Consider the following 26,394-nt stretch of genomic DNA (forward strand, 5'->3'; position numbering starts at 1 on the left):
ATATATATATATATTTTTTTTTTTTTCCTTTCTCTTTCCTTCTCTTGGGGGTGTGACTATAGAGAATGCTGAGTAGGGTCTTTGGGCTTTGCTTCCATAGCCCTATGCACTTCTGTTGGCAGGTTGTATATTGGGCTATGCAGTTTAACCTACAAACCGGTAGATGGTGCTTATTAGTAACAGCCAATTGCAGCCAGTGCAGCTGGTATATACTTAATCCTTGTTTACTGGGAGAACTCTCTGTTGCCTCAGGCAATGGGCTGATTCTTGGATTGCACAGTTGTCTGAGCTGCCTGCTCAGCCCTGGGGATTGGGTGCCAAGATGGGCGGGATGAGACTGGGCAGATCTGCCTACAGATCCCCCTGTGGCAGGTGTGGGCACCAGCGCTGAGGGAGAATCTACCTGGCAGCCACTAAATGCCTACAGGCGTGCCTAAGTGTGGAGCTGAGAAACACCCCCAGCCCCACGTTCTCTGGACAGAGTTTGGGAGATGGCATGAACTCCTAATCTAGGAGAGCTACAGGTGCCTGGAGCTCTGCCTGGGCAGGGAGCAGAGAGGGCCCCTCTGTATGAAAATCTTTGCACAGGAAATGTAGGTTAACTCAGGCTGTTGAATATGAAAATCTTTGCACAGGAAATGTAGGTTAACTCAGGCTGTTGAAACAGGCAAACAGGTGCTTTGAATGCCTGAAAGTCTGCCTGAGTGTGAAGCAGAGAGGGCCCCCCTACACCAGATCTATGCATAGGAAATGTGGGGCAGTTCAGGCTGCCCATCGGGGCAAGGAGGTGCTTTGAATGTCTGGAGGTCTACTTAGATGTGGAGTGGAGAGGGCCCTGCTGCACTGTGATGTATGCACAGGAAAGGTTGGGGTAGTATGGCCTTTAATTTATACTAAAAGTGCATGGGATTTTGCACATCCTTCCATTCCCATGATCTGGCAGAAGCTATCCGTTGAGATATTATTATGTAACTGCTTTGCTAGCTTTTCTGGGTAACATATTTTGTGTTCTTTTGAACTAAGGAATCACTCTGTGTGTGTGTATGTGTGTGTGTGTGTTTAAGGGAAGGAGTGAAAGAGGGATGAAGGGAGGGAGAGAGGGAAGAAATGAGGATAAAGGATTGCTATCATTACTATTTTATGAGTGCTTTATCTCCTCAAGCATTAGGTAAGTCTGGAAGGGGAAATTTTCATGTTAATTACTACAAATCTGTGAGTGAAAATTCCTCAAAGAGATCTGTGCATATTTGTTTATAATTACATTTTGTGAGATAATGACTAGTAAATATACTAAAATTCTTTTAGATGGGTTTTGTGTGTGTGTATGTTTTCTCTAATTTCTTATTACATGATGCGTTTTTCTTTTCCCAATAGAACCTCTGTATTACTGGCAACAGACTGAAGATGATTTGACAGTAACGATAAGGCTTCCAGAAGACAGTACTAAGGAGGACATTCAAGTACAGTTTTTGCCTGATCACATCAACATTGTACTGAAGGATCACCAGTTTTTAGAAGGAAAACTCTATTCATCCATTGATCATGAAAGCAGTACATGGATAATTAAAGAGAGTAATAGGTATTTTTACAATTTTAATATTCTATTATCTTTTTTCTTTTTACTCTTTCCACAGTTGGATACATCAGAGATTAGTGCAATAGTTCTGTCTGTATTACTGGTTACTTTTCTTAAGATATATTAAAAATATAATTACTGTGTCAAAGAGCATGTTTCTAGTTGAAATTAAAGATAACAGCATAATTATCACTTGGAGAATATGGTAGTGCTTTGTTTTACCAGCTCTGGATACAATAATAATCATAGGTGAAAATGGCTATTTATTTTAAATTGCACTTTTTCAAACTTTTTAATAGAAATAATTTTTTTAACTTTAATTTGCTGGCTTGATAATATATTTCCATTCTTTAAAATTTAAAATATACAAAAGGATATAGAGTGAGAAGTCTGCCTCCAACACAAGCCTATGGGTCACCCATCCTCCCACTCACAATCAGTGTTGTTACATTTTTGCATACATTCAAGCACCACACATACATTTTTCTTTTCTTTAAGGAAAACTACTTTTGGCGGCTAGCTGCAGTGGCTCATGCCTGTAATCCCAACATTTGGGATGCTGAGGTAGGAGGATTGCTTGAGGCCAGGAGTTTGTGACTAGCGTAGGCAAAAAGAGAAAATCCTGTCTCTAACAACAGCAAAAAAGTTTTTAACACATATTTTACACAATTAAATATCTTGGTTTTGTTCATTTGCAATGATAAATCTTAGGGATCTTTCCATAATGAATATATAAAAATTATTAAATTCTCTTTTATGATATGGTATTTTATTCTGTCAACTGCACCATCATTTTAGACAATGAATCCTCTATTGTGTTAATTTAGGTTGTTTTCGATAATGTCTGTGTATATGCATATTATTTCACATGTGTAGAAGTATATGTGAAGGATAAATTTCTAAAAGCAGAATAATTAATATTTCTTTGTAAATTGTAATTTTTTCTTATGTAAATTATCCATTTACATTTCTTTTGTGAATTGTGTGTTCAGTACACAAAGCCATAAAAGAAATACGTAATGGTCAGGCACAGTGGCTCATTCCTATAATCCCAGCACTTTAGGAGGCTGAGACAGGTGGATTGCCTGAGGTCAGGAATTCGAGACCAGCCTGACCAACATGGTGAAACCCCGTCTCTACTAAAAACACAAAAGTTAGCTGGGCATGGTGGCGGGTGCCTGTAATCCCAACTACTTCAGAGGCTGAGACAGGAGAATTGCTTGAACTTGGGAGGCGGAGGTTGCCGAGACCGGGCCATTGCTCTCCATCCTAGGCAATAAGAAAGAAACTCCATCTCAAAAAAAAAGAAATACATAAGTTAAACTTCATCAAAACAGGCATTTTCTGCATAGCAAAATTAAAAATTTTTGTTCTTCTAAAGATACCATTAAGAAAACTAAAAGGTAAGCCATGGACTGGGAAAAAATATTCACAGTACTCATCTTAAACAAAGGGTTTTCATTCTTAGTGTATAAGGAAGCCTTACAAATTCATAATAAAAAGAAGCCAATTTTTTTAAGTGGTCAAATTATTTGAATAGACCTGTCACAATAGAAGATATGTGAACAGCTTGAACAGCTAGTAAGCCCATCAAAAGGCAATTATCATTAGACATTAGGAAAATTAAAACTAGAGTGAGACACCAATACATAACTAAAACTTTGAAGAGTGACAGTATCAAACGTTGGCAAGGATGTGGGGCACCAGCAACTCATTCGTATCTGGTGCAAGTGTAAAATAATAATACAATCACTTTGGCAGACTGTTTAGTAGTTTCTTATCAAGTTAAACATATACTGATTTTTAATCTAACAATTCTACTCCTTGATGTTTAACCAAAATAAATGAATGTATATAATTTTTTGTTTTTTCTGAGACAGGGTGTCACTCTGTTGCCCAGGTTGGAGTGTAGTGGCACAGTCACTCAGCTAATTTTTTTGAGTTTTGTAGAGATGGGGTTTTGCCATGTTGCTCAGACTGGTCTCGAACTCCTGACCTCAAGGGATCTGCCTGCCTCGACCTCCCAAAGTGCTAGGATTGCAGGTGTGAGCCACCATGCCCAGCTGAAAATATATATTAAAAAACAAAACAAAGCCAAAACAAATTTGCAAACATATATTCAGAGCAGGCACACTTTCAAAAGCCAGAAACTGGAAACATCTCTAGTGTTACTGAAAAGGTGAATGGATAAGTACGTGTGGTATATTCATACAATGAAATGCTACTCTGTCATAAAGTGCTAGCAGTAAGTAAAAAGCAATATGAATGAATTAAAAACATGTGAGTGAAAGAAACCAAAGACAAAAAATCGTACTGTATGATTCCACATATGGAGTTCTAGAACTGGCAAAACTAATCTATGGTGATACAAATCAAAACACTTGTTATCTCTAGGGTATAGGGAGATTGACAGGAGAAAGGTCACGGGAACTGCCCGTATGGTGGAAATAATTCAGTATCCTCACTGGATTACAAAGGTGTATGCATTTGTCAAACTCAGTAAATTCTACACTTAAAATCTGTAAATTTTATTTATAAATCATACCTCAATTAAAGGAGCAAAACTATCTCTTTAAAAAAGATAAAGTGTCTTATAAAACTAGAACCCTTTGCCCCCCCCATTACTGTGCCATTTTGCAAATCTATTATTCCAGGCAATTTATTCCCTAATTATTTGGATTAATAAAATTATTTTCTTTTAATTTAAATCAAGTCTTAGTAATTATTAAATTCAGTGATGGATTAATGAATAGAGTTAGGCAGTTAATTTTTTAAATCGTCAGATTTGGTCAGAAATGAGAAATGGTTGATTTAAAATATGACCTAAATCTTGTGCTTTCAGTTGATGTTACATAGAGGATAACTTAGATGTTTTTACACAAAGTATAGTTCTTAATTAGTAGTATATGATCCATGTGAGTCTGATACAAGTCTCAATCATGAGCGTCTAAGACAAATATATCTAGCTCATAGAAAGTTTGGAGTTGTAAAAGCAAGTATCTTACATTTCATTAATGAAGACATTTGGTGATTTTGTTACACTTTTAATACATCAAAATAATTGCTTGAAAGGTTCTTTTAAAAGTATTTTGTATCTCCACATACTCTATTTAATTATGTTTATGTGTATGTGAGTCACATTTACAAATTGGCAAACCAACTAGAACATATTGTTAAATGTTAGTCATCACACAGTAACCCAGCAAAGGTCTAGGGGAATAGCTTGACTTCATGTAAGTAGTTCAGCATTCAGTGCATCAACATAGATCAGTATTATTTTTCCATTAAATTTGAGGTGTTTGATTATTACTTTGTGTTTAAAAAAGATAATTACAACGTGGTGTAGGTGGTATCGTTAGTTTAAAAACACACGATTTTCTGTACTTGAGTAAATTATTTGTACCTCTCATTTTCAAAAGTTATTGTCTCACTTTTTAACTAATCTGTAATTTATTATGTTTGGCATTGTGTGGGCTTTTTTTGCTTGGATGGTAGCATACAATACTAGTTTTAAAACGTATAAATGCAGTCTTACAAGAAGGGTGCACTGATTAGCTGTGCAAATTAGTGATGGTTTGGAAATTATAACAGATTGTATCAACTCTTTCAGACCTCTTTAGGTAGCAACTAGTTCACTGGGTAAATGTTCTTTAATAGTTATTTATATATATTTTTTCACTACTGCAGAATAGTGCAGTAGTGAAGAACATGGACTTAGAGCCAGACTGCTTAAATAGCTTGTGACCTTGGCAAGTTGCTTAACCTCAGTACTTTTTTTTCTTACTTGTAAAATGGTGATGATAAAAATATTTCCAGTACTTTATTTGGTTGTTGTAACCAGTGAGTTAAAGCATGTAAAGTGCTTAAGACAGCACCTGACATATAGGTAAGTATAAGCTATTGTCATTATTACTATTACTATCATCATCATCATCATCATCATCATCATCATCATATTATCAAGATTACCTTTATCCTGAGAAAATGTAACTAAATCTCGGGACCGGGCACAGTGGCTCACACCTGTAATCCCAGCACTTTGGGAGACCAAGGCAGGCAGCTCACTTGAGGCCAGGAGTTCAAGACCAGCCTGGCCAACATGGCAAAACCCTGTCTCTACTAAAAATACAAAAATTAGCCAGGTGGGCATGATGGCGTGGCCTGTAATCCCAGCTACTTACTTGGGAGGCTGAGGCACAAGAGTCACTTGAACCTGGGAGTCGGAGGTTGCAGTAAGAGAGATTGTGCCACTGCACTCCAGCCTGGGCAAGAGAGTGAGACTCTGTCTCAAAAAAAAGAAAAAAATGTAACTAAATTTGGGCTTTTATTGTGGTAGTAATTTTCAGTGCTAATGATAAGTACTCATATTATTATTTTGTATAGTCTCTTAAAATAGGTAGTTTCAGAAAAATGTTAAATGCTGTCATTCATAAGGTAGTGATTATAACAGTCTTGAAAAAGAACGGCAGATAAGTTTGCATGTCCTATTTGATAATTATAATAGTTATTATTGTATTCTTGCAGTTGTGTTCCAGGGCATGAGCTAATATGGTACACATGTATGAAAGATGGCACATGGAAAAGGTTGCTGTGTTGTGGAATAGCTATCACCACTCCCCTTTTCTGTTACAGCAGTGGGTGTTCCCAAAGCATCTTACTTGTGTTTTCCTTCCTATTCCAGAGGAACATGGGCCAACTTACTTCTCCTCCTATGTCCATAGTCTGCCTTTACTCTACTCTCTTTCCCTTTCCTGCTGCATCAGTCCTTGATCTCAGGGTTCCCTGACAGGCCATTTTTAGTACATTTGGAATTATTTAATTGTTTACATGTACAGAATTAGATTTTACATAAGTTAATAGAGAACACATTAACATCTTTTTTCCCTGTATTACCAAAGTTATTTTTTTTCCTTATTTCTACTTTTCAATTATTTAACATCTGTATTTTAAAATTAAGATTTGCATTCATTTAATCTGCTTGATCTTTAGGTTAATATTAAGTTCAGGAACATACTGCACACCAGTACTTTCTGGATGACCTCACTCTTTCCAGGCAGTTCTCTCTTCAGGCCATTTGATGTACCATTTCCAGTGGTACTTTCTTTGTTTATTAAATCTGGACTATTTGCCATTGGATTATAGGTTTTCCATCACATGCAGAATTTAAATGAGCAAGATTTTTGGTAAACCATCCTATGGACACTGGAGGGTTCTTTCTATAGAAGATGGAAACAAACAATGTTTGTTACTGATTGTATAATTTGTATAATTGCTTAATGTAACTTTACTTTTCTCATTTAAACTTCTAGCTTGGAGATTTCCTTGATTAAGAAGAGTGAAGGACTAACCTGGCCAGAGCTAGTAGTTGGAGATAAACAAGGGGAACTTATAAGAGATTCAGCCCAGTGTGCTGCAATAGCTGAACGTTTGATGCATTTGACCTCTGAAGAACTGGTAAGTAGTTGAAATACTAGTGTGACTTTCCAAGGGTCCAAAAATATGTTATGTGAAGATTATGCCATGCTTTTCAAACATTATTTTGCTTTTCCTAATGTAAAAGATACATATCAGATGCTACTGATCTGAGTGATGTTTGAATATGGCTTAAGTTCTAATATTTATTTCTTACACTATGTAAATACATACATATATGTGTAGTCATACTATATAGAGAGTTTGCCTGCATCTGTGTATGTGTGTGTATATATTGTGCGTGCTCTCTCTCTCTCTCTCTCTCTCTCTCTCTCTCTCTCTCTCTCTCCATGTATTCTTTAGAAGAATCAACTGACCAGTGCTGGTAGGACAAAAATTATGTTAAAATTTATTTACTAAGACTCTACTTATCACTAAAATTTTTGAGGTGATTTTAGAATTTTGCAAGGATATATGTATCATATATAGTAATTTTTTCTTTGTAATGTAATTAATTGTGATGATTACAGTGACACCACAATACTTAATCATGAGGTTGAATATGTTCCCACTCTGATGACGTGTATGATCATGTTAGGAATGTGAACAAATACAGCAGTACATCAGAATTTTAAATTATATGTTCATTTTCTAACAATGATATCAGCATATGAAAGATGTCTGGTTTATTGCCATCTTGAATTATAGAGATGAGGAAGACTGTACAAAGTATTGTTTATACTATAATGTTAATTGCATCCTAAGATAGAAAAAAAGGATTAGAATATTGAAAGTGAATGTCTCTATCAAAAGGAAACATGGCCAGATAGAGAAACCAAGTTTCATGTTTGCCAGTAGTAATTGAAAATTTCAGGAATCACTGAAACTCATATATAGGACTTCTAAACTTTGATTTAATAGCCCTGTGTACAACAAACCATACAGGCTGCATTGCCTTATATTCACTCATTAAGCAAGTATTATTGTGTTAGGCTCTGGGGATATAATAACAGTGACAGTATTGGAGATGTGTTTTGAGATTATAGATAATTGCAGTTAACTACTTTTTAAACTTGATGGTTTCAATGGAATATTAGTGTTTATGAGAAAGTTATTTATGCCTGAACACCAGTGTGTTTGTTACATTTTGGAAAGACAAACATACAATCTTATCTGCAGCTGAAGGCAGTTTTGTTTTTCAAATATTCATACTTGCCTTACTGCAGTGGTTAGAATGTCTTCTCCACAGCTATGTAGAACTCTCATATGGTAAAAGCAGACATTCTTGCCTTATTTGTGATCTTGGGGAAAATAATTGACTATTTTATCATTAAGAAGGATAGATTCTTTTATTACATTGAAAAAACTTTCTTCTGTTTGTAGTGTGCTGAGAGTTTTATCATGAATGATTAAGAATTTTCTACATTGGTGAGATAAGCCCTTTTTGGTCAGGTTTTTTGTTTTGTGTTGTGTTGTTTTTTACCATCCTTTTCCAGTTTGAATATCTGGGTTATTTATAACTTTGTAAAATGATTAGGGACGTGTTCTATTTGTAGAAGAGAATGTATAGAACTAGTGTTATGTCTTAAAATGTTGGGTAGAATTTGTCAGTAAAACAATCTGGACCTTGAGTTTGCTGTTTTGGAAGGCACTTAATGATGGTGCCTTAGTTTTTAATGTTTTTAATTTCTTTTAACAGATACAGGTCTAATGTGAGCATCTGTTTCCATTGCCTTTGTTTTTCAGTTTTCCATTTCTTAATTTCCATGTTACATGTATTATGTTCTTCCTTTTGTTTACTAGGAATTTATTTTGCTTTTTTGTTTTCTGTTTTTGAAGGTGATAGCTTAGTTGATTTTTGAACTTTCTGTTCCAATGAGAGCACTTAATATTGTACACGTCCTTCTAAGCACTACTGTAACTGCATTCTCTAAATTTTTAGCCTACCTTAATTCCATAGGGATTGATTTGATTCAATGCTGGGCTTCGGTCTTTTACATGGCTGATTTATTCTATGTTTATTCTTACACCTAAGGCAAAACTTTTCTTTTATCTCAACTAAAAGCTTAGGATGTTTACCAGGGCTTCTCCTACTGTGTGGACTCTGAAGTCTAATTTTTGACTCCCAAGCACTTTAATACCCCAAACTCAGCTTTTTAGCCCCTTATTTGCTGCTTTCCGCTTGTATTTTCAACTCAGTTTAAAATCAGTAAATGGTCCTTGGAAAGCAACATAGCATTTGCTATGTTGAAGTTTGACCCTTTTCTCTGCAATTTCCTTTTCTCTCTAATCTTGTCCTGTGAAGCACTGGTGATCTTGATAGTCCTGAACTTTTAATTTTTTCTGCTTCTAAAGTATGGATAATTGGAAGGTGAAGGGAAGGAGAAATCTATAGGGTACTTTCTCTATTCTGTTGGACATAGATATCTCCTTGAGACACTGTGCAGAATGGCATCAACTAACCAGGAGATTGCTGGTGGTGCCCTTACAACCAGTCACAGCAACCATGATTGTTCCCATTGATATTTAGACTACAGGCAACAGCCACAACTAGGCGGTTCCATATTCCAGCTGGGACATGGACACACGTTGAGTATGTAGATCTTCTAGAACTTCCATCCATTTGGTTTCAGATTCTCTCAGTTCATTTCATTAAATGTTTAATAACATGAGAATTAACATAACTCTGTATCTTAGCAAACTAGATGTTTACACATTTGGTCAGTTGTAGAATTGTATTTCTGCTATATGCAGATATTGTATAATTTATTGCTTAATTATTGTGATCCTGTTACTCTGTGAGGTATATAAGACCAGACAGTGACCCTTGCATTGAAACAAGGGAACATTTAAAAATTGCTTTTATGAATTTATTTATGTCTAGTTTAGGCTTATTAACAATATTTCAGTGTTTCTGTTTGGGTAGATATTTGTGTGTGTGTGTGTGTGTGTGTGTGTATTTTAGTGATTCTAGAGGTTACATCTTTGACTTATCACCAACTGTCTTTAAAAACTTATCACTTCATCTATAATTTAAGAAATTTATATTTTCCTCTCTTCTGTTCTTTGTATTATTATTGTCTTACATTTTATATTAAAATTAATATTACATTGCTATTTTAGCTGTAGTCAGTAATTCTCTTTTAAAAGAGATGAAAATGTGAAAAAAAGGTTTTCATTTACTCTTATATTTGCCTTTTCATCTATTCTATATTCCTTTGTGTTGATTGACGTTTTCATCTGATGTTATTTTTTTCTGGCTGGAGAGCTTTTTTTAGCATTTTTTTCTAGTGTGGATTTGCTGGTGGTAAATTCTCTCAGCTTTTTTCTGCAAAAATATTTCTCTTTTCTTCCCTTTTCTAAAGTTGTTTTTGTTATGTATATAATTCAGCGTTGACAGGTTTTGTTTTGTTTTTTTTTTCTTTTACACTTTCAAATACACACCATTGTATTCTGGCCTACATAGTTTCTGATGAGAAGTCAGCTGTCTTTGACATCTTTGTTCCTCTGTAAATAATGTATCTTTTCCTCCCCTGTCTGCTTTTAGGAATTTGTTTATTACTGCTTTTCAGAAATTTACTTATAATGTGACTTATTGTGGTTTTTGATTTTTTTTAAAAATCTTCGTTGTGCTTGGAGTTCTTGGACATTCTAAAGTGTTGGCCATTACTTATTCACAATTTTTTCCCCATTCTTCTTGCCCTCCTCCAATTACCCATATGCTAGACCATTTGATATTATTCCATAGATCACTGAGTTTCTCTGTTTTTATGTTTTGTCTTTGTGCTTCATTTTGTAGTCACTATTGCTATTTTTCAAGCTCACTGGTCTTTTGTCCTGCAGTGTCTAATCAGCTATCTGTCACATCTGTTTTGCTTTTCATTTCAGATTTGTGTTTTTATATCTAGAAGTTCAGTATGGTTCTTTTCTTTCATCTCTCACTTTCTCATGTTTATGTTTTCCTTTACATCTTTGAGTATATGGAGCATTTTATAATACCTGTTTTCATATCCTTTTCTGCTGACTTCGTCATTCTGTTATTTCTGTTTGTGTGATTATGATTTTATTGGTCATGGGTTTGCAATTCATTTTTAATTACTGCTGTAACCTTAACATTTTTAAAGATGAAGAAACCCATTCCCTTGTTTATTTGTTTTACTTATTTACTTATTTTATTTTCTGGACTAAGAATCCAAATCCAGATAAAGAAAAACCACCTTGCAATGCTCAAGAGTTAGAAGAATGTGATATTTTCTTTGAAGAGAGCTCCAGTTTGTGCAGATTTGATGGCAATACATTAAAAACTACTCATGTGGTAAGTTACTGATATTAATATTTTTATAAAATTTTGTCAATAGTTAACTCAGATGATGATTGGCCTGTATATGTTTTTCAGAGACACTTGATTAGCAGTTATTGGCTTTGATAAGTCTCATCACTCCATAAAGTAGCATCTTTTCATACACTCAGTAAAACAGTGTTGTATAGTTTTGGTATCACTGTATATTGATATCTTTCAGTTTGCGCTTTTCTGGATGGGTTTTTCATATATAATTGTGACCCTATAATGTATAATAACTTCACTTTTTTTTTTTCATTCAACATTATGAACTTAAGCGTTTCCTCATGTTATTTAAATGTCTGGTTTAATGGTTGGATTATACTATGATGTTGGTCATGTCTGCATGTAGTGATTCTACCCATCACAGTAAGTAATAGCTTTTTAAAAATACATTATGATGGTGCTATTTTTAAAAATCTCTGTTATCTGAAGCCTTTTCTATTTCCAGGGAAATTTATCTAATAACAAGTAACAGAATTCAAATTAATGAATCATAAGCCTCTGACAAATTGATTACCACTTCTATTTTTATTAGTAATGATTGCAGTTATTGCCTGATTCACTGCATCTTCACCTTCACTTTTTTGTTTGATCATTACTAATTGGTGTGCAGAATAAACTTGTGGCAATTTTTTTTTTTTTTTTTTTTTTTTTTTTACTGTCAACTGTTTCATGTAATAACTATTTCTTTTGTGAAGAAGTTTTTATTTGTCTTAGTGTTACTTACCAATTTGTATGACGTGTTTTAAATTTGAATAATGCCTCTATATCAAGTGAGTTAATTTTTTTTCTTCTTTTCTATTTTGGAATATTTTATTCAACTCATTAATTCATCTGGAATTTGTTTCTTCCTTTTCTCTCTGTGTGCCAAATATATATATATATATATATATATATTTTATATACTGTGTTTACACAGTGTATAATTACACTGTGTTTACAAGCTTTGACTGATTTGTATTAAGATACTGAAGAAGACTGCCTGGAGTGACTTGATGCAGTAGATGTAGTTTTTTTTTTTTTTTTTTTTTTTTTTTTAATTTAGAACTTTATTAGACCTTCCTTCTTAGGGGAATCCTTAACCGTTAGTTATTACTACTAAGTGTGTGTTTCATGGAGTTGTTTCTGTAAGCTGGGTGTCTCAGCCAGTTGGTGGCTAATTTAGAGCTGTACATATAGAAATTAGTGTTATTACTGAAACCAGAAGGAAATTTGGGAGACTCATTCTAAGCAAAGCAACAGAGGAGATTGAGAACAACTTGGTCTTTTGTTTCTGTTTTTAGACTTGTTAGTCTTTGATACAGGTTTCAAAGGCTCTGTTTTCAAGAAAACCCTGAAAAATTTCTGCCAAGTTTGCCCTGATGTTTCTTTGTTAGGTAGAGGTTTGGGGGAAAGTGTATTCTACCAGAATTCATGTAACCGAAGTTAAAAGTGTCATGGGAAGCTGGTTTACCAGGTCTGAGTTCTGGCCCAACATCTTACTGACTGAAAGGAAATATAACTGTTCTTCTCACTCGCTGTCCCTTCCTGGTCTTTTACCAGCTTTCTTTAATGGCTGAATGTTAATTAGCACACAAAGAAGTTGTAAAATGAACATTTCTAGATTATACCTATATGGATAAATGAGGTGGAATGGCATAGGACCAATGGCTAGGCAGAAGTACCATTTGAAGCTGTATCAAAATTAAATATTTGCTTTTACAATTAATTTCTATCTCTGCACTGCTCTCTTCTTTACCACGCTTTAACAGTAGTAAGTTCTAAAAAGCACATGGATGACATTTTACCAGTGTCCTCAACACCTACCAAATGTTCTGATTCATGATAGTTGCTTAATACATTTCTGTAGAATTATCTTTTAGTGACAGTCATTAAATTTAAAAAAATTGTTTTAGGTCCATCTTGGATCTCAAGAAATGACTGTCTTTCATTTTCTCCCTTCCTCCTCAATTAATCTTCTAATTGAAGAGTAAGCAGTATTCTTAGTCAGATTATTATATCCAGGCTGGGTACTGGTCAAAACCCCAGATTATCAGAGCTGTTTCGAGTTTTTAGGAGTTTTACTTCCTAGCTGTTGTTTAGTTTTGACATAATCTTATAGATGATTCCCTGAATTGTGATAAATAAGAGCCATCACATAGCTACTCTTCTCTTTGTTACCTTGGGTTAAATTTCAAAGAACCAGTTTCAGGTGTGACTGATAGAAGCCTCTTGAATCTGACTAACTGGAGATTATTTGTTCTAATAATGAAGAATCTGGTTGTTCTTCTTAATGTTATACTTTTAGGTGCTATAACTCTTAGATACTGTTTTCTGCCAAACTTTTACAGGGAAGGCAGCTGTATCTTAGGTGTCATAAAATGCTGTGGTTTAAACTTAGCTTCCCTGAAAATTTCGGTTCATCTTAGTACTCCTAAATAGTGTTGATCAGTAGTTTAATGATGGTCACTGAGATACCCCCAGTTAATGATACATTTCTTCATTTCTTATGTTTGAGCATATTAATTAAAACCAAGGAATGGCAAAATAAAAGCATTATTACTGATACATTACAGTACAAAAGCTTAGTGGATCTACATACTAAGTCCTATAATTTAGCAGATTTAACTATAGTCACAGGCAATGTTAAATCAGCTCTGGCTGCCCCTAGAGGGGCAGTGGAAAACTCTTATTTCCTGAGCCCTCTAGCTCCTTATATGAAAAGTGATAAAACTGAGAAAATATACCGATTTTTCTTACATTTAATGATCAAATGTGACTTCACTCCTCAGGAATTTATAAAAGCTAGAATGTTATAGCAGTGGATCTTCTCAGTGTCGTAGATCAAGAGTGGGGAAGAAGTCTAATATATAATAAACAGGGACAATCTTTCCAACGTCAAAGAAATTCCATATTTCATCTTCTTCATTTTACGGATTTATTAAGACAAGCTGAGATAGATGGAGTTTATATGGGATCAAAGAGAGAGTCAGTAGTGGAAACTAGATCTCTTGGGCTGCCAGTATGCTTTCCATAATTTTCCCTAAACCAACAGGATCATAAATTTCTCTTTGGAGATCCTAAGCTACTACAGTTCGTCCTTACTTCTGAATAAATACAGTTAGTCTTACTTCTGTGTTCCTAAGGAATGTGAACAATAGATTTCTGTGGTAAGCAGTTTCTATTCTCAGAAACTTAAGAAATAAACAAACAATCCTTCATTGTACCATAGCTTTTATTTGATGAGATATTTCCAGCATTTTGTACATACCTTTTTAACTAATCACATTTCAAAGTTTAATTGCTGGTTTAACTTCAATTAGTGTATAATTAAACTAAAGATTCTCATCTTTGTTTCAGTTGGATTTGAAACCAAACTTTCTTTTTATAAGTATAAGCCCTTTATGGTAGAACAATTTTTATTCCTTTGGGTATATTGCTGGGTCAAATGATAATTCTGCCCTGAGTTTTTTGAGAAATCTCCGAACTACTTTCCACAATAGCTAACTAATTTACATTCCCATTAGCAGTGTATAAGCATTCTCTTTTCTCCCCCATGTCACCAGCATCTGGTTTTTTTTTTTACTTTTTAATAATGGCCATTCTGACTCATGTGAGATCCTAAACACTGAATACATATGGACACACAAATGAAAACAACAGACACCAGAGCCTACTTGAGGGTGGAGGGAGGGAGGAGGATGAGGACTGAAAAACTACCTGTCGGGAACTATGCTTTTTACCTGGTTGGCAAAATAATCTGTACACCAAACCCCCATGACACACAATTTACCTATGTAGCAAACTTGCACATGTACCCCGAACATAAAAGTTAAAAATTATAGGCATTTTGATTTTATATTATTAATTTTATATAGACAAAATGCACTGAAATAAAATGCATAAACATATATGTAGAAAGGATACTCATACAATGCTTGAAATTTGAAATTACCTTACATGGGAAGGTTAGTATATTCCCTAAGAGTTTTAGAAAATAATGCTATAATAAAAAGGTCAGAACTCTATGTTTTAAATGACAAATATCCCAAAATATGTTTCCTTTAAAGACATGGACATTAGGGTTAGAATTGCCATTTGGAAAATAAAATGTTAAATAAATAAATGAAGCAGCACAATAAAAGAAATATTAAATATCAGAACTATTTAATATTTCTCTGAAATATTAAATTGGTCACTAAAGTGTAAAGTGCAAATCAGAATTCAGATAGAATTGAAGATGAATTATTTTTACTTCTCTCTAAGAGCTGTCAAAATGTTAGCCTCTGGCCATATGGTGACTATTGAGCAATTGAAATGTGGGTAGTCTGAATTGAAATGTGCTATAAATGTAAAATACACTACCAGATTTTGAAAATATGAAATACATAAAACATAAAATATTGCTAATTAGTTTTTATGTTGAAATGATAATCATTTGGATATGTTTGGTTAAATAAAATACATTATTCAAGTTCATTTATCCAGTTTCTTTTTATGCTTAAATATGGCTCCTAGAAAATTTAAAATTATGTATGTGGCTCCCATTTTATTTCTGTTGGACAACACTGATCTGTAGTAATCAAATTATATAGACTTGAATGACCAGAAGGTGATAGGATATTTTTAAGTATTAGATTATGGTGAATTTCTTAGATCAGATGATATTCATCTATTGCTTAAGACAGGGGTCCCAACCCCCCAGGCGACGGACCTTACAGGTCCCTGGCCTGTTAGGAACCTAGTTGCACAGCAGTACGTGAGCAGTTGATGAGCTCCGCATCCTGTCAGATCAGCAGCAGCCTTAGATTCTCATAGTGGTGCTATTGTGAACTGTGCATGCAAAGGATCTAGGTTATGCAGTCCTTATGAGACTAATGCCCAATGATCTGAGGTTTCATCCTGGAACCCCCACACACCCCTGCCTTTGTCCGTGAAAAACTTGTCTTAATGAAACGAGTCCCTGGTGCTAAAAAAGTTGGGGACCACTGGCTTAAGATATAAAATTGAAGCACCTGAAACAATATTTGTAACTTTTAAATAAACTCATCAAGACAGGAAGAAGAAGAGTTACAAACAGAAAATAATTCTTTTATGTCATTATGAAAGGAAGTAGGAAAAGCAAGTGCTGTATATTATTAATCCTTTCAAGAGGATATTAAGGATAGGATCAGAAGTTATTAGAACATTTATAATAGTGTAAATAGTTATAATAGTTTAAAAAACATTTAAAAGTATCTAAACCAGTGGTTTTGGTCTCAGGACCCCTTTACATTCTTTTTTTCCCCTTCATATTTTATTAAACTATTTGGAAATGGAAATTTTAAATTATTATAAAAGCAGAATTATCTATTACAAAAAAGTCATTCAAAGTAATGAATAATCAAGTAATTTCATGTAAACGGCATTTTTATGAAATAAAATTGTTTAATTACAAAACAGTTCATTTGTAATTAAAATTAATATGTTAGAGAATTTGACATTTATTTTTTAATCAGGTTAAACTTTGTCCTTGCAGTTATGTTTGACTGATTAATTAGTATTCTTAGCAAGCCTTTTAACCACCCAATGGGTTTACTTTGCCTGCCTTTACCTCCTTCAGCTTTTGGTGTACTTAGTTTTATATTTGGATTATATTTATCAAAATGTATCATTAAAATTAAGACATTTTAAAATATTCATTTAAAATAATAACCTATTGTTAACATAAATAATATTTTCTAATGAAAATTAGGGCGTTTTCCAGAATAATAAAAAAAAGAAATGTCATTGTTTTACATTTTTGCAGATCTCTCTAATGTCTGCATTAATATAGTTGAATCCTTATATCTGCTTCTGCATTCAGTCTTTTGCAATATACTGCGGTTGAAATATATTCAGATTCCTATAGATATGTAATTGGAAAGAGAGGGGTATTTAATTAACATTTGCAGTTAATGGTGAGTTTTTTCCTTTGATATTACACCAAAATTTGACGTGCCCATTTCTTAAATATTAGTTTCAATGTAAACTTTTCATGCTCTGTTACTTTAAAATCAGTTGGTTTTTGAGACACTTTGAGTGGATGTTTTACGCGTGACGACAATTTGGAAATATTGCTTCTCTGAGTTATTCAGACTTTCCAAATGCTAATCTATTTCATTATTCAATATAAACCGATACACACATAAGCGTTTGTTAATATACCACTAATCTCACCAGAAGAGTGTTTTAAGGATTGGCAGGCTGTCATCCTCATGGTGATAAATACGAGTTCTTCAAAATTCTAAGTTTTGTTCAAAAGCTGAAATTTTATCATTGGCAACAAATACTTTTGGGTGTTCTCCTTGAAGTGATAGACTTCAGTCATTTACTTTGGGAAAATGTTTACCGAATCTCAATTCAGAATAACCATAGTTTGTCAACTGTTGTTTCAGGTAAAAATACTCTTCCATGAAAAAATGGGCATTTCAGTGTTTGCAGCTCAAACGATTCCCAAGTGCTTTTCCTTGAGGCAACCATGGTACTTTAGTGTGCAGCAGAACTGCTTTATGTGTGCTTCCCATTTAATCATGCAGAATACTAAAAAGACATGTACTCAAGAGTCAAGATGTAATAAAATTAATCATTTTTCTCTCTCAAGGACATTTTAAAGTGAAACTGGCCTTTTCTTTACAGTGAGTACATGGCAGTGAAGAATGTAGCACCTTCAGGTAATTACTAGTATCTGGTGCTATTATTTGCAATAATTTATGCTATCACTCCAGCAGTTTTACCAACTTTTTCTTTTGTACCATCCATACAAATTTAAAAATAGGGAGAAAGCAATTTACATCCTAGTATTATTATGAACATAGTTTTAAGTCTATAGACCCCCTGAAGGTATCTCCCAGCACCCCCCTCCCCAACCCAATAGAGTTCTGCATATCATACTTTGAAAGTGGCTTGTCTAAAACAGAGATTGTGTGTATATGCCATTCACACAATAACAGCACTAATTTTTAGAAAGTTACTTAAGAACTGTGAAGGTTCTGAGATTTTACCCCATTTACGGGCTAACAAGTGAACCTGCCAGTTTAATGGATTCTGGTTGGAGACAGGAAATTACTGGATTGGAGACTTTATTACTTTGCACAGTAAACAGCATAAGTATTAGCATATTTATACCAATTTCTCAAGTCTAAAATTTCCACTGGACAGAACAGATGGGTCCAGATGGATTCCCACCTGCATCAATAGGTTGTATTACAGGAGAGAATACTTGAGCTTAGGGAACTTGAGTCTACTATAATGATCAGTTAGCACGTCTACCTGCTTATTGTCATAAACATTTTTCCCATAGTACTGGAGGGAGACACTGTATCTTCTAAGGCTATTCATTATGCAAACATCCGTGTGTGAACAAAGTTCTTTGAAAAGGAATTTGGAGGAAAGAGACTATTCCAGCGAACAGTTTGCAGACTAAGGAGATGTAGCCTTAGGCAGCTTTCAGTGTAAAATGAAGGTGTGTTCTAGAGAGCAAAGAGAGGGTTCGGGGTTTCTTTTCTTTGAGACAGAGTCTCACTCTGTCCCCCGGGCTAGAGTGCATTGGCATGATCTCGGCTCACTGCAACCTTTGCCTCCCATGTTCAAGCGATTCTCCTGCCTCAGCCTCCCGAGTAGCTGGGATTACAGGCGCCCACCACTATGCCCAGCTAATTTTTTGTATTTTTAGTAGGAACAAGGTGTCACCATGTTGGCCAGGCTGGTCCCAAACTCTTGACCTTGTGATTCGCCCACCTTGGCCTCCCAAAGTCCTGGGATTACAGGCATGAGCCACCGCACCTGGCCGGGTTCAGGTTTTATAGCAACAGTTCCTGCCCAGGTTCCCAAGCAGATCTGTTTATTCAGATGAATGAATGGCAGCTTAGTTCTGATCCGTCAGCACAGCTGAGCCCCTTGGTCAATATAGCTGAGCCATGATTGATTGATTTACTTTGGAAAAATGTTTGCCAAATACCCAATTCTTAGTAACCATAGTTTGAGCTGAATAACCACAGCTGAGCCCTGATTGACTGGGCCAGGTGAGCTCTGATTGGTTGGTTTTCAAGCATAAAACCAGAAGTCTCTGTCAAATGTTTCTTTCTAATAGTGAATGATGGGTGAGGGGATTCTGGCTGTAGTTTATTTTGGCACCAACAATAGGAACTGGTTTGGCTTGGTTGTAGAAAAGGAAGTCCTGTCATACTTTTACAAAGTCTTTCTGAGAACACAATAGGTGACCACTTCCTCACCCAGCCATGGCTGCCTGCTTCTGTTTTAACTTTGAGCACTTCAGCCATGGGAGTCCATTTGTCTGTCAACTGGGGGCATTAACATTTGGAAAGGTAGTAGAGAGTAAAGAGCAGTCAGTGTGTCTGCTTTCAAAACATACAGAAGTTAAAGAGACATGCAGAATTAACTTACAACAATACGAAGTAAAACCACATATAAAGATATTTGAATTTTCTTTTTCTTGGTATATTCCTTTGGCCCATAGAGAGTGGTGGAAGTGAGTAGTCTATTTTCTTGCCCTTATATTTTGATAACTGAAAGAAGTTTTTACTGTAAAGATACTTGTTGCAACAGTAATAGCTGTTCATAACACCATGTAATGCAGTGCTCCATACCTGTGTGTGTATGTGCACTAGTATAGATGTGTATGTATAGGTATATATTATACTTCTTTATGGTATGTACCAGCCCTCACTCATACATAGTGAGGCCCTATGAGTCCTGAAGGCCTGTGAGTCCTATTTGAAGAAAATTTACATTTAGAAAAATAATTAAACCATGTAAATTATGTTGGTATGAAGGCATCATTTTAATAAAATTTAAGTAGAAGTCTTTTATAAAAAATACATATTGCTTAAATAGCATTAATGTAAATCAAAATAAACAATCCATGTTTTTGTGTTTTATGTTTTCTAGATCTCATCTCCTAACTACTTCTCCTTATGCCTTTTTCCTCTTGCCCAAGAGAGCTGTCCTAAATGTCTAATATTTCATTGTTAATATTTATTACTGATATGTTTAAAAACCCTTATCATATTTACCTCTCAATAATAGGTTAATTTCATGTTCTTGAACTCAATGAATGGAATCATACTCTTGGGTATTCTTTTGTGACTTTTTTTCTTTAAGTTTGTGAGGGTCAACCACATTGTCATGTATAGCTGAGTTTCATTTGTTTTGACCCTTACATAGTTTTCATCATGTATATATATGTAATTTATTCATTCTAGTGTGGATTTTTCATTTTCTTGATCTAGCAGTGCTAATGTTAACCTTTTTGAAACTTTCACCTTGTCCTTGTGTAATTGTTAGGTCTATAACAATACTGTAGGTTCAATTTGTAGCCTACTGTTTAAAAATTAATATTGCCATAAGCATTTTACCTATTAGTCCATATTTTTGAAATACTAATATGCTGCATGCTGTCATACAGGCTTATACCACAATTTAATCAATTATCTAATGAATTTCTGTTTCCCCTAGATTTTAAAAAATATAAATATAATCATTTAAAATACCCCCCTGCATGTATTTTTTTCATTATCTTAGAGTCTTGGGCTTGGATTAAAGTGCTTTACAAATATAGCAGAAGTTACCTGTCACCACTTTTAATGTAACCATGCCAACATTGAGCAAATAAATGTATATGGTGCTTACATTCAATTTTGGAGACTATTGGTAATCAAGACAGTCTCTACTTTTAAAACATACAGTCAAGTGGGGAACAAGCATGTAAATAAGTATTTATAACAATAATTATAGTGTACGAAAGTGAGGAAAGAGTGTTGTATCAAACAAATATTGCAGTTTATGTGATATCCCAGAGATGATGGTTCTTTTGAAGAATCAGCACTAATTTAGCATTGCTGAAGTATAGAGTCTCAAAGAGACGTGTGTGTGTGTGTGTGTGTGTGTGTGTGTGTGTATGTGTATGTGTGTGTATGTGTAAAAATACTACGTAATACTATTTCCAACTTAATGGTTATGAATTGATATCTGAGATATGTGAATTATACATTGAGTTTCTTTGACTCATATTGCAGTTGATTTCTTTATGCTTGTTTTAAATTCTGTTTGCTCCTGTTGTACCCATTATCTATTTTTTAGCTGTTTGAATAACATATGGGCCAGGCACAGTGGCTCATGCCAATAATCCCAGACTTTACGGGGCCAAGGCTGGAGGATCACTTGAGGTCAGGAGGTCAGAACCAGCCTGGGCAACATAGCGAGACTCCACCCCCACCTCTTGTCTACAAAAAAAAATTTGCCAGGTGTGGTGGTGCACACATTTAGTCCCAACTACTCGGGGGCCTGAGGCCCGAAGATCTCTTGAGCCCAGGAGTTGGAGGTTCCAGTGAGCTATAATGGTACCTGCACTCCAGCCTAGGCAACCTATAACAGTGAGACCTTCTCTCGAATAAAAGAAAAAATAGCATATGATTTGATTTTGGGTCATAATTGTTGTGGACATTTCACTTTGACTGTTTTTGGTTAATATTGCTTACTTTTTCTCACTTTGGTGACAGCCTTAAGTGTTTATATCTTTGAGTAATGTTTATATATTTGCCTTCTTGCACTTAGATTATTGCCCTCATAAAATCTGATAAATATTCATACTGTTTTTTGATATTTTTATTGTGTCCTAATCTTTTGTGTGACTCTTTGAGGTTTACTTTTAGTATATGGAAAAATCTTTTGAATAGTAAACTACTAAAAGTATGAATTAGCAAGTACTTGATTTGCCCAGAAGAAACTTATTAAATAAGGTAAATTTGTGTTTCCCCTATTTTGAGAAAGTGAAACTTATGAAAATCTTTAAAAAAAAAGATGGTGATATTTAGTTTATATCAAAACAGAAATTAAAGCACATTATGCTTTAATTAAAGTACTACCACCAAATCAGTGAGAAGGTACTTTCTTCTGGAAAAGAGCAACAACCAGGGCACTGTTCAGGCAGCTGTCAGCCATCTTCCCAGTACTCAACCTGCCTTTCCAGCTCCTTATTAATAGGCCATGAAGTGAAGGACATTTATTGCCTCATTAACCAGATAATCCCATAGATACATCTTTAATGTTGTTAATCAACCTATAAGGCTCTCATTTTTCTCCTCCAGAGAGCCCTTTCTCTGTCAGCATTCCATCTTCTTTCCCAGAATGACAGTGGGTCTGAGATTTTTAGCCTACTTGCAAGCTAACAAGTTAGCCTATCACAGTTTCATAGATGCTGGTAAAAAGACATGAGACTCCTGTGTCAGACACAAAGGATAGTTTATCACTGACAGCAGTATCATTAACCCAGAGTATCAGCATTGGACCAATTCCCTGACCCTCAATTTCCACGGGGAAATATGGAGATGACCAGTAAGCCTTCCTGTACTTTGCTTAGAAGAGACATTATTCTACTGGACTTTAAACAAATCTGCCTTTTACTTTGGAAAGAGATACTCTATCTTCCTAGGTTATTTGCGTTATTTGCTTTACAGACATCCTTGAAATAGTAGTCCAGAATTAAGGACTTATATTTCATGCCTCTGCTTCAGAGATACGCAGAAAATGTGAGTGTTTAGGATAATTGTCTCCCAGCACCTTCAAGTTCAGGTACCACAGTAATGCTGAGCTCATGATGAGTGTAGTTTTATTGGAGAATTTTAGTCTCTTTCAGGATTGTGAGAGTATAATGAATAATGTTAATTATTTGTCGCCAGTTATTATTACCTATGATGGACTTGTTTGCAGAAGTCTTCAATTCCTTTTTTACCTTTCATTCTCCTCTGAAAAGATGTAATTTTAGTTGCAAATCTTGTATTTTTTGATTCTTAAAATTCTGTACAGTGTCAAGCCCTCAGTGCACTAGAATTCAGTCCTTTCCTTGGGATAGCAATGAAATGCTTAACTGATACTTGTTTTTTTCTTAGAATCTGTGTTCATACATACTGAGCCTTTCTCCAGGAATATACTCTTGCTAGAAGCTGTTGTTTTAGCTAGGATATTTAATTATTTTCCTTCTAGAATCTTAAAGGGCAAAGCCATTTTTACCAGCTATCATAAATTACTATCCCAGTTGGAAGAATTTTTATCAACATACAACTTTTCTTTCTTCCCCAACCTTTTCCTAGGGAGACTGCCCGTCACACACTAGATGAGATGAAGTCTCTATGTTCCTGGCAGGAGGGATTGAAAGATAGTTGATAATAAATGCAGTTTGTTTATTGTTATTATCATTTGCTATACATTTTGTGGATTTGACAGTAATGTAAATAGTAAACCTGACACATGAATACAGTTACCTTATTTGTGACAAGAGTGACATAGCAGTGCAGTGGGAAAAGGATGGTCTTTTCAACAAATGGCACTGCGTCTGTTAGGTATCTGTAAGGAAAAAAAGTATTTTGACTTTTACATGACACCATATGCAAAAATCAGTTACACATGGGCTGCATATGAAATAATAAACTATGATAATAAACATGAAATAATAAACTAATAAAGCTTTTAGAGGGAAACACAAAGTCATCTTTGTGGCCTTGGAGTAGGCAAAGATTACTTGATTAGGACATGTAAAAGCACTAACTCCAAAACAAAGTGAGCAATTGGATCAAATTTAACATCTGTTTTTCAAAAATATGTCATTATGAGAGTAAAACAGAAGCTACAGAGAGAGGAATGAATTTGTAATACATGTGTTTGACAAATGATTCAGTATCTGCAAGACCCAGTGGGCCAGGTACCTGTTTTTATAAGTAAAGTTTTGTTAGAACTCAGTCATAGACATGTATTTATATGCTCTCTATAGCTACTTACAGACTACAACAATAGAGTTTAATAATTTTAACAAAGACTATGGCCTTTAAGCCTGAAATATTTACTGTCTGACCCTTTAAGTTTGCTGATTCCTTCTGTAGACAGTACTATACTTGCTTGATTACTGTAGCGTTACAGGGAGTTTCCTTTCAGATGGTGTTAGTCTTGATTTTTGTTTTCCTAAATCGTTTTAATTCTTGTAAAACTTTACAATCAGCTTTTAATTTGCACAAAATGTCTATGGGGCTTTTAATTGGAATTGTGTTGGATCTGCAGGTCCACTTGAGGAGAATTGATACTTTAATGATAATTGAATCTTCTGATCCATAAACATTGTCTCCTCATTTATTTAGATTTTCCTTAATGTGTCCTAGCAGCCTTTTGAAGTTTTCAGTGTGATATTTAATCCCAATATTTTATATTTTGGGATTCTAATATAATGAGTATTTTTTAAATTTCCAGTTTATTTTGTGTATTATGTAGCAACAGTGTTACTTGACTTTATATTGTAACTTCAATAAATTATCTTTTTCCAGTTACTTTTTTGTAGATACTCCAAGATTTCAACGTACAGGGTAATATCTGTGAATAAAGACAGTATAACTTCTTATTTTCCAATCTGCATACCTTTTATTTCTTTTTCTTACCGTATTGTACTAGCTAGGATATTAGATGCAGTGCAGATGTCATTGGTGAGAATAGGAATTCTTGTCCTGTTCATAATCTTAGGAAGAAAGATTGAGTAGTTTACCATTATTAAATATGACATTAGTTCTGGAATTTTTATTTAAGTAGAAGTCATGTTTTGTCTTAGTTTGCTGAGTTTTATTTTTTTGTCATGAAGAGGTGTTGAATTTTTAAGTGCTTAGTTATGGTGTGTCTTTAATCTCCTGTAATTTGGAATAGCAAGTTAACCAACATTTTTTACTTTATTTTGTACCTTTTTTATAGATTATCTTTGAATGGGATTATATATCCTCATCAGGTTCAGATGTTGCATTTGTTTTGTCAAGAATACTACATAAAAGATGTTTCCCTTTTAGTGTATCACATTAGGAGGAATTTGGTGTCATTTTTTTCCTACTCTTGTGGTGGAATATGTGATTATGTGGTGTCTACCAGGTTTCTGTATTCTAAAGTTATCTTTCATTTTGAATTAATAAGTACTTTGTGTGAAGATCAAAGTAATCTTTTTAAAGGATTTAGTAGATTATGTAATTTCTCTATTCTTGTTCTCCCTATAGTAGGCTTCCTATGTGTTACATTTAGGATAATTTTCAGTATCCTTACCATGGTCTATAAAGAGCCTTCCAAGTTTCTGCGACTCATTGTATGTGATACTTGTTTAAATGAGACTGAACACATGCACACACACATCTGATGCAAAAGTTTCACAAAACAGTACTATCCTTATTGTATGAGATGTGCTCTAATATTCTTCTGTGGTATTTTAATGAAATCAAATAGAAAATCCAGTTCTTGATCTTCCAACTTGATTTTGCTACCAGTGTGGAGACATAGTTTAAAAGAACACTGCCATCCAGTCCCGATTATCTTATTTTTCACCATTTTTTCCTAGTTCACTTTTCTGGATTGTGTTTTGCTTTGTGTTTTGAGACAAGTGTCACCAAGGCTGAAGTGCATGCTCACTGCAGCCTAGACCTCCCAGACTCAAGCAGTCCTCCTACTTCCAGCCTCCTGAGTAGCTGGGACCGCAGGCACATCCCACCATGCCTAGCTCGTTTTTGGATTTTTTGTAGATATGGGGTCTCACTGTGTTGCCCAAGCTGGTGTCAAACTCCTGAACTTTCAAGTGATCTTTCCACTTCAACCTCACAAGTGCTAGGATAACAGGTATGAGTCACAGCACCCGGCAACTAGTTCACTTTTCTTTAGCTGCACTGGCTATTATGCTGTTCCTCAAACCTACTGAAACATGCTTTTCCCTTAGAATCTTTGCATTTATTATTATCTCTGCCTGAAATGTTCTACTTTTTCTCACTGTTTCCTTTATTCCTCTTATTCTCTTTATCTACCTCTGCTCACATTGTCTTCTGTCCCCTATTAAAACACAACCACATTATCTTCTCACCTGCTTTTTTTCTCTTTTTTTCTGTATGGAACTTTCTATTTTCTGATATGTATCTGTGTATTTCTTTTATCTGGTAACATTTATATGTATCCTCCACTGGAGTAGTCAGTAAAATGTTATGATACATCATAGTTGAGACCTAATTTGATAATTTTCAAAAAAAATGAAAATATCGGTTTT

General features: G+C 34.6%; 1 protein-coding gene across 2 annotated transcripts in view; it reads left to right on the forward strand.

Moving 5' to 3' along the window:
• NUDCD1 (NudC domain containing 1) overlaps positions 1 to 26,394 on the forward strand; it is a 93,119-nt gene that overhangs the window by 51,270 nt on the left and 15,455 nt on the right. For both annotated transcript variants that reach the window (XM_017891525.1, XM_017891524.1), the window contains exons 6-8: positions 1,375 to 1,579; positions 6,886 to 7,030; positions 11,178 to 11,303. In XM_017891525.1, the coding sequence (XP_017747014.1) occupies positions 1,375 to 1,579; positions 6,886 to 7,030; positions 11,178 to 11,303 (476 nt within the window). The remainder of the gene's footprint in view (positions 1 to 1,374; positions 1,580 to 6,885; positions 7,031 to 11,177; positions 11,304 to 26,394) is intronic.

Source organism: Rhinopithecus bieti, unplaced genomic scaffold (genome assembly GCF_001698545.2).
Source record: "Rhinopithecus bieti isolate Rb0 unplaced genomic scaffold, ASM169854v2 scaffold_18921, whole genome shotgun sequence".
Classification (NCBI taxonomy): domain Eukaryota; kingdom Metazoa; phylum Chordata; class Mammalia; order Primates; family Cercopithecidae; genus Rhinopithecus; species Rhinopithecus bieti.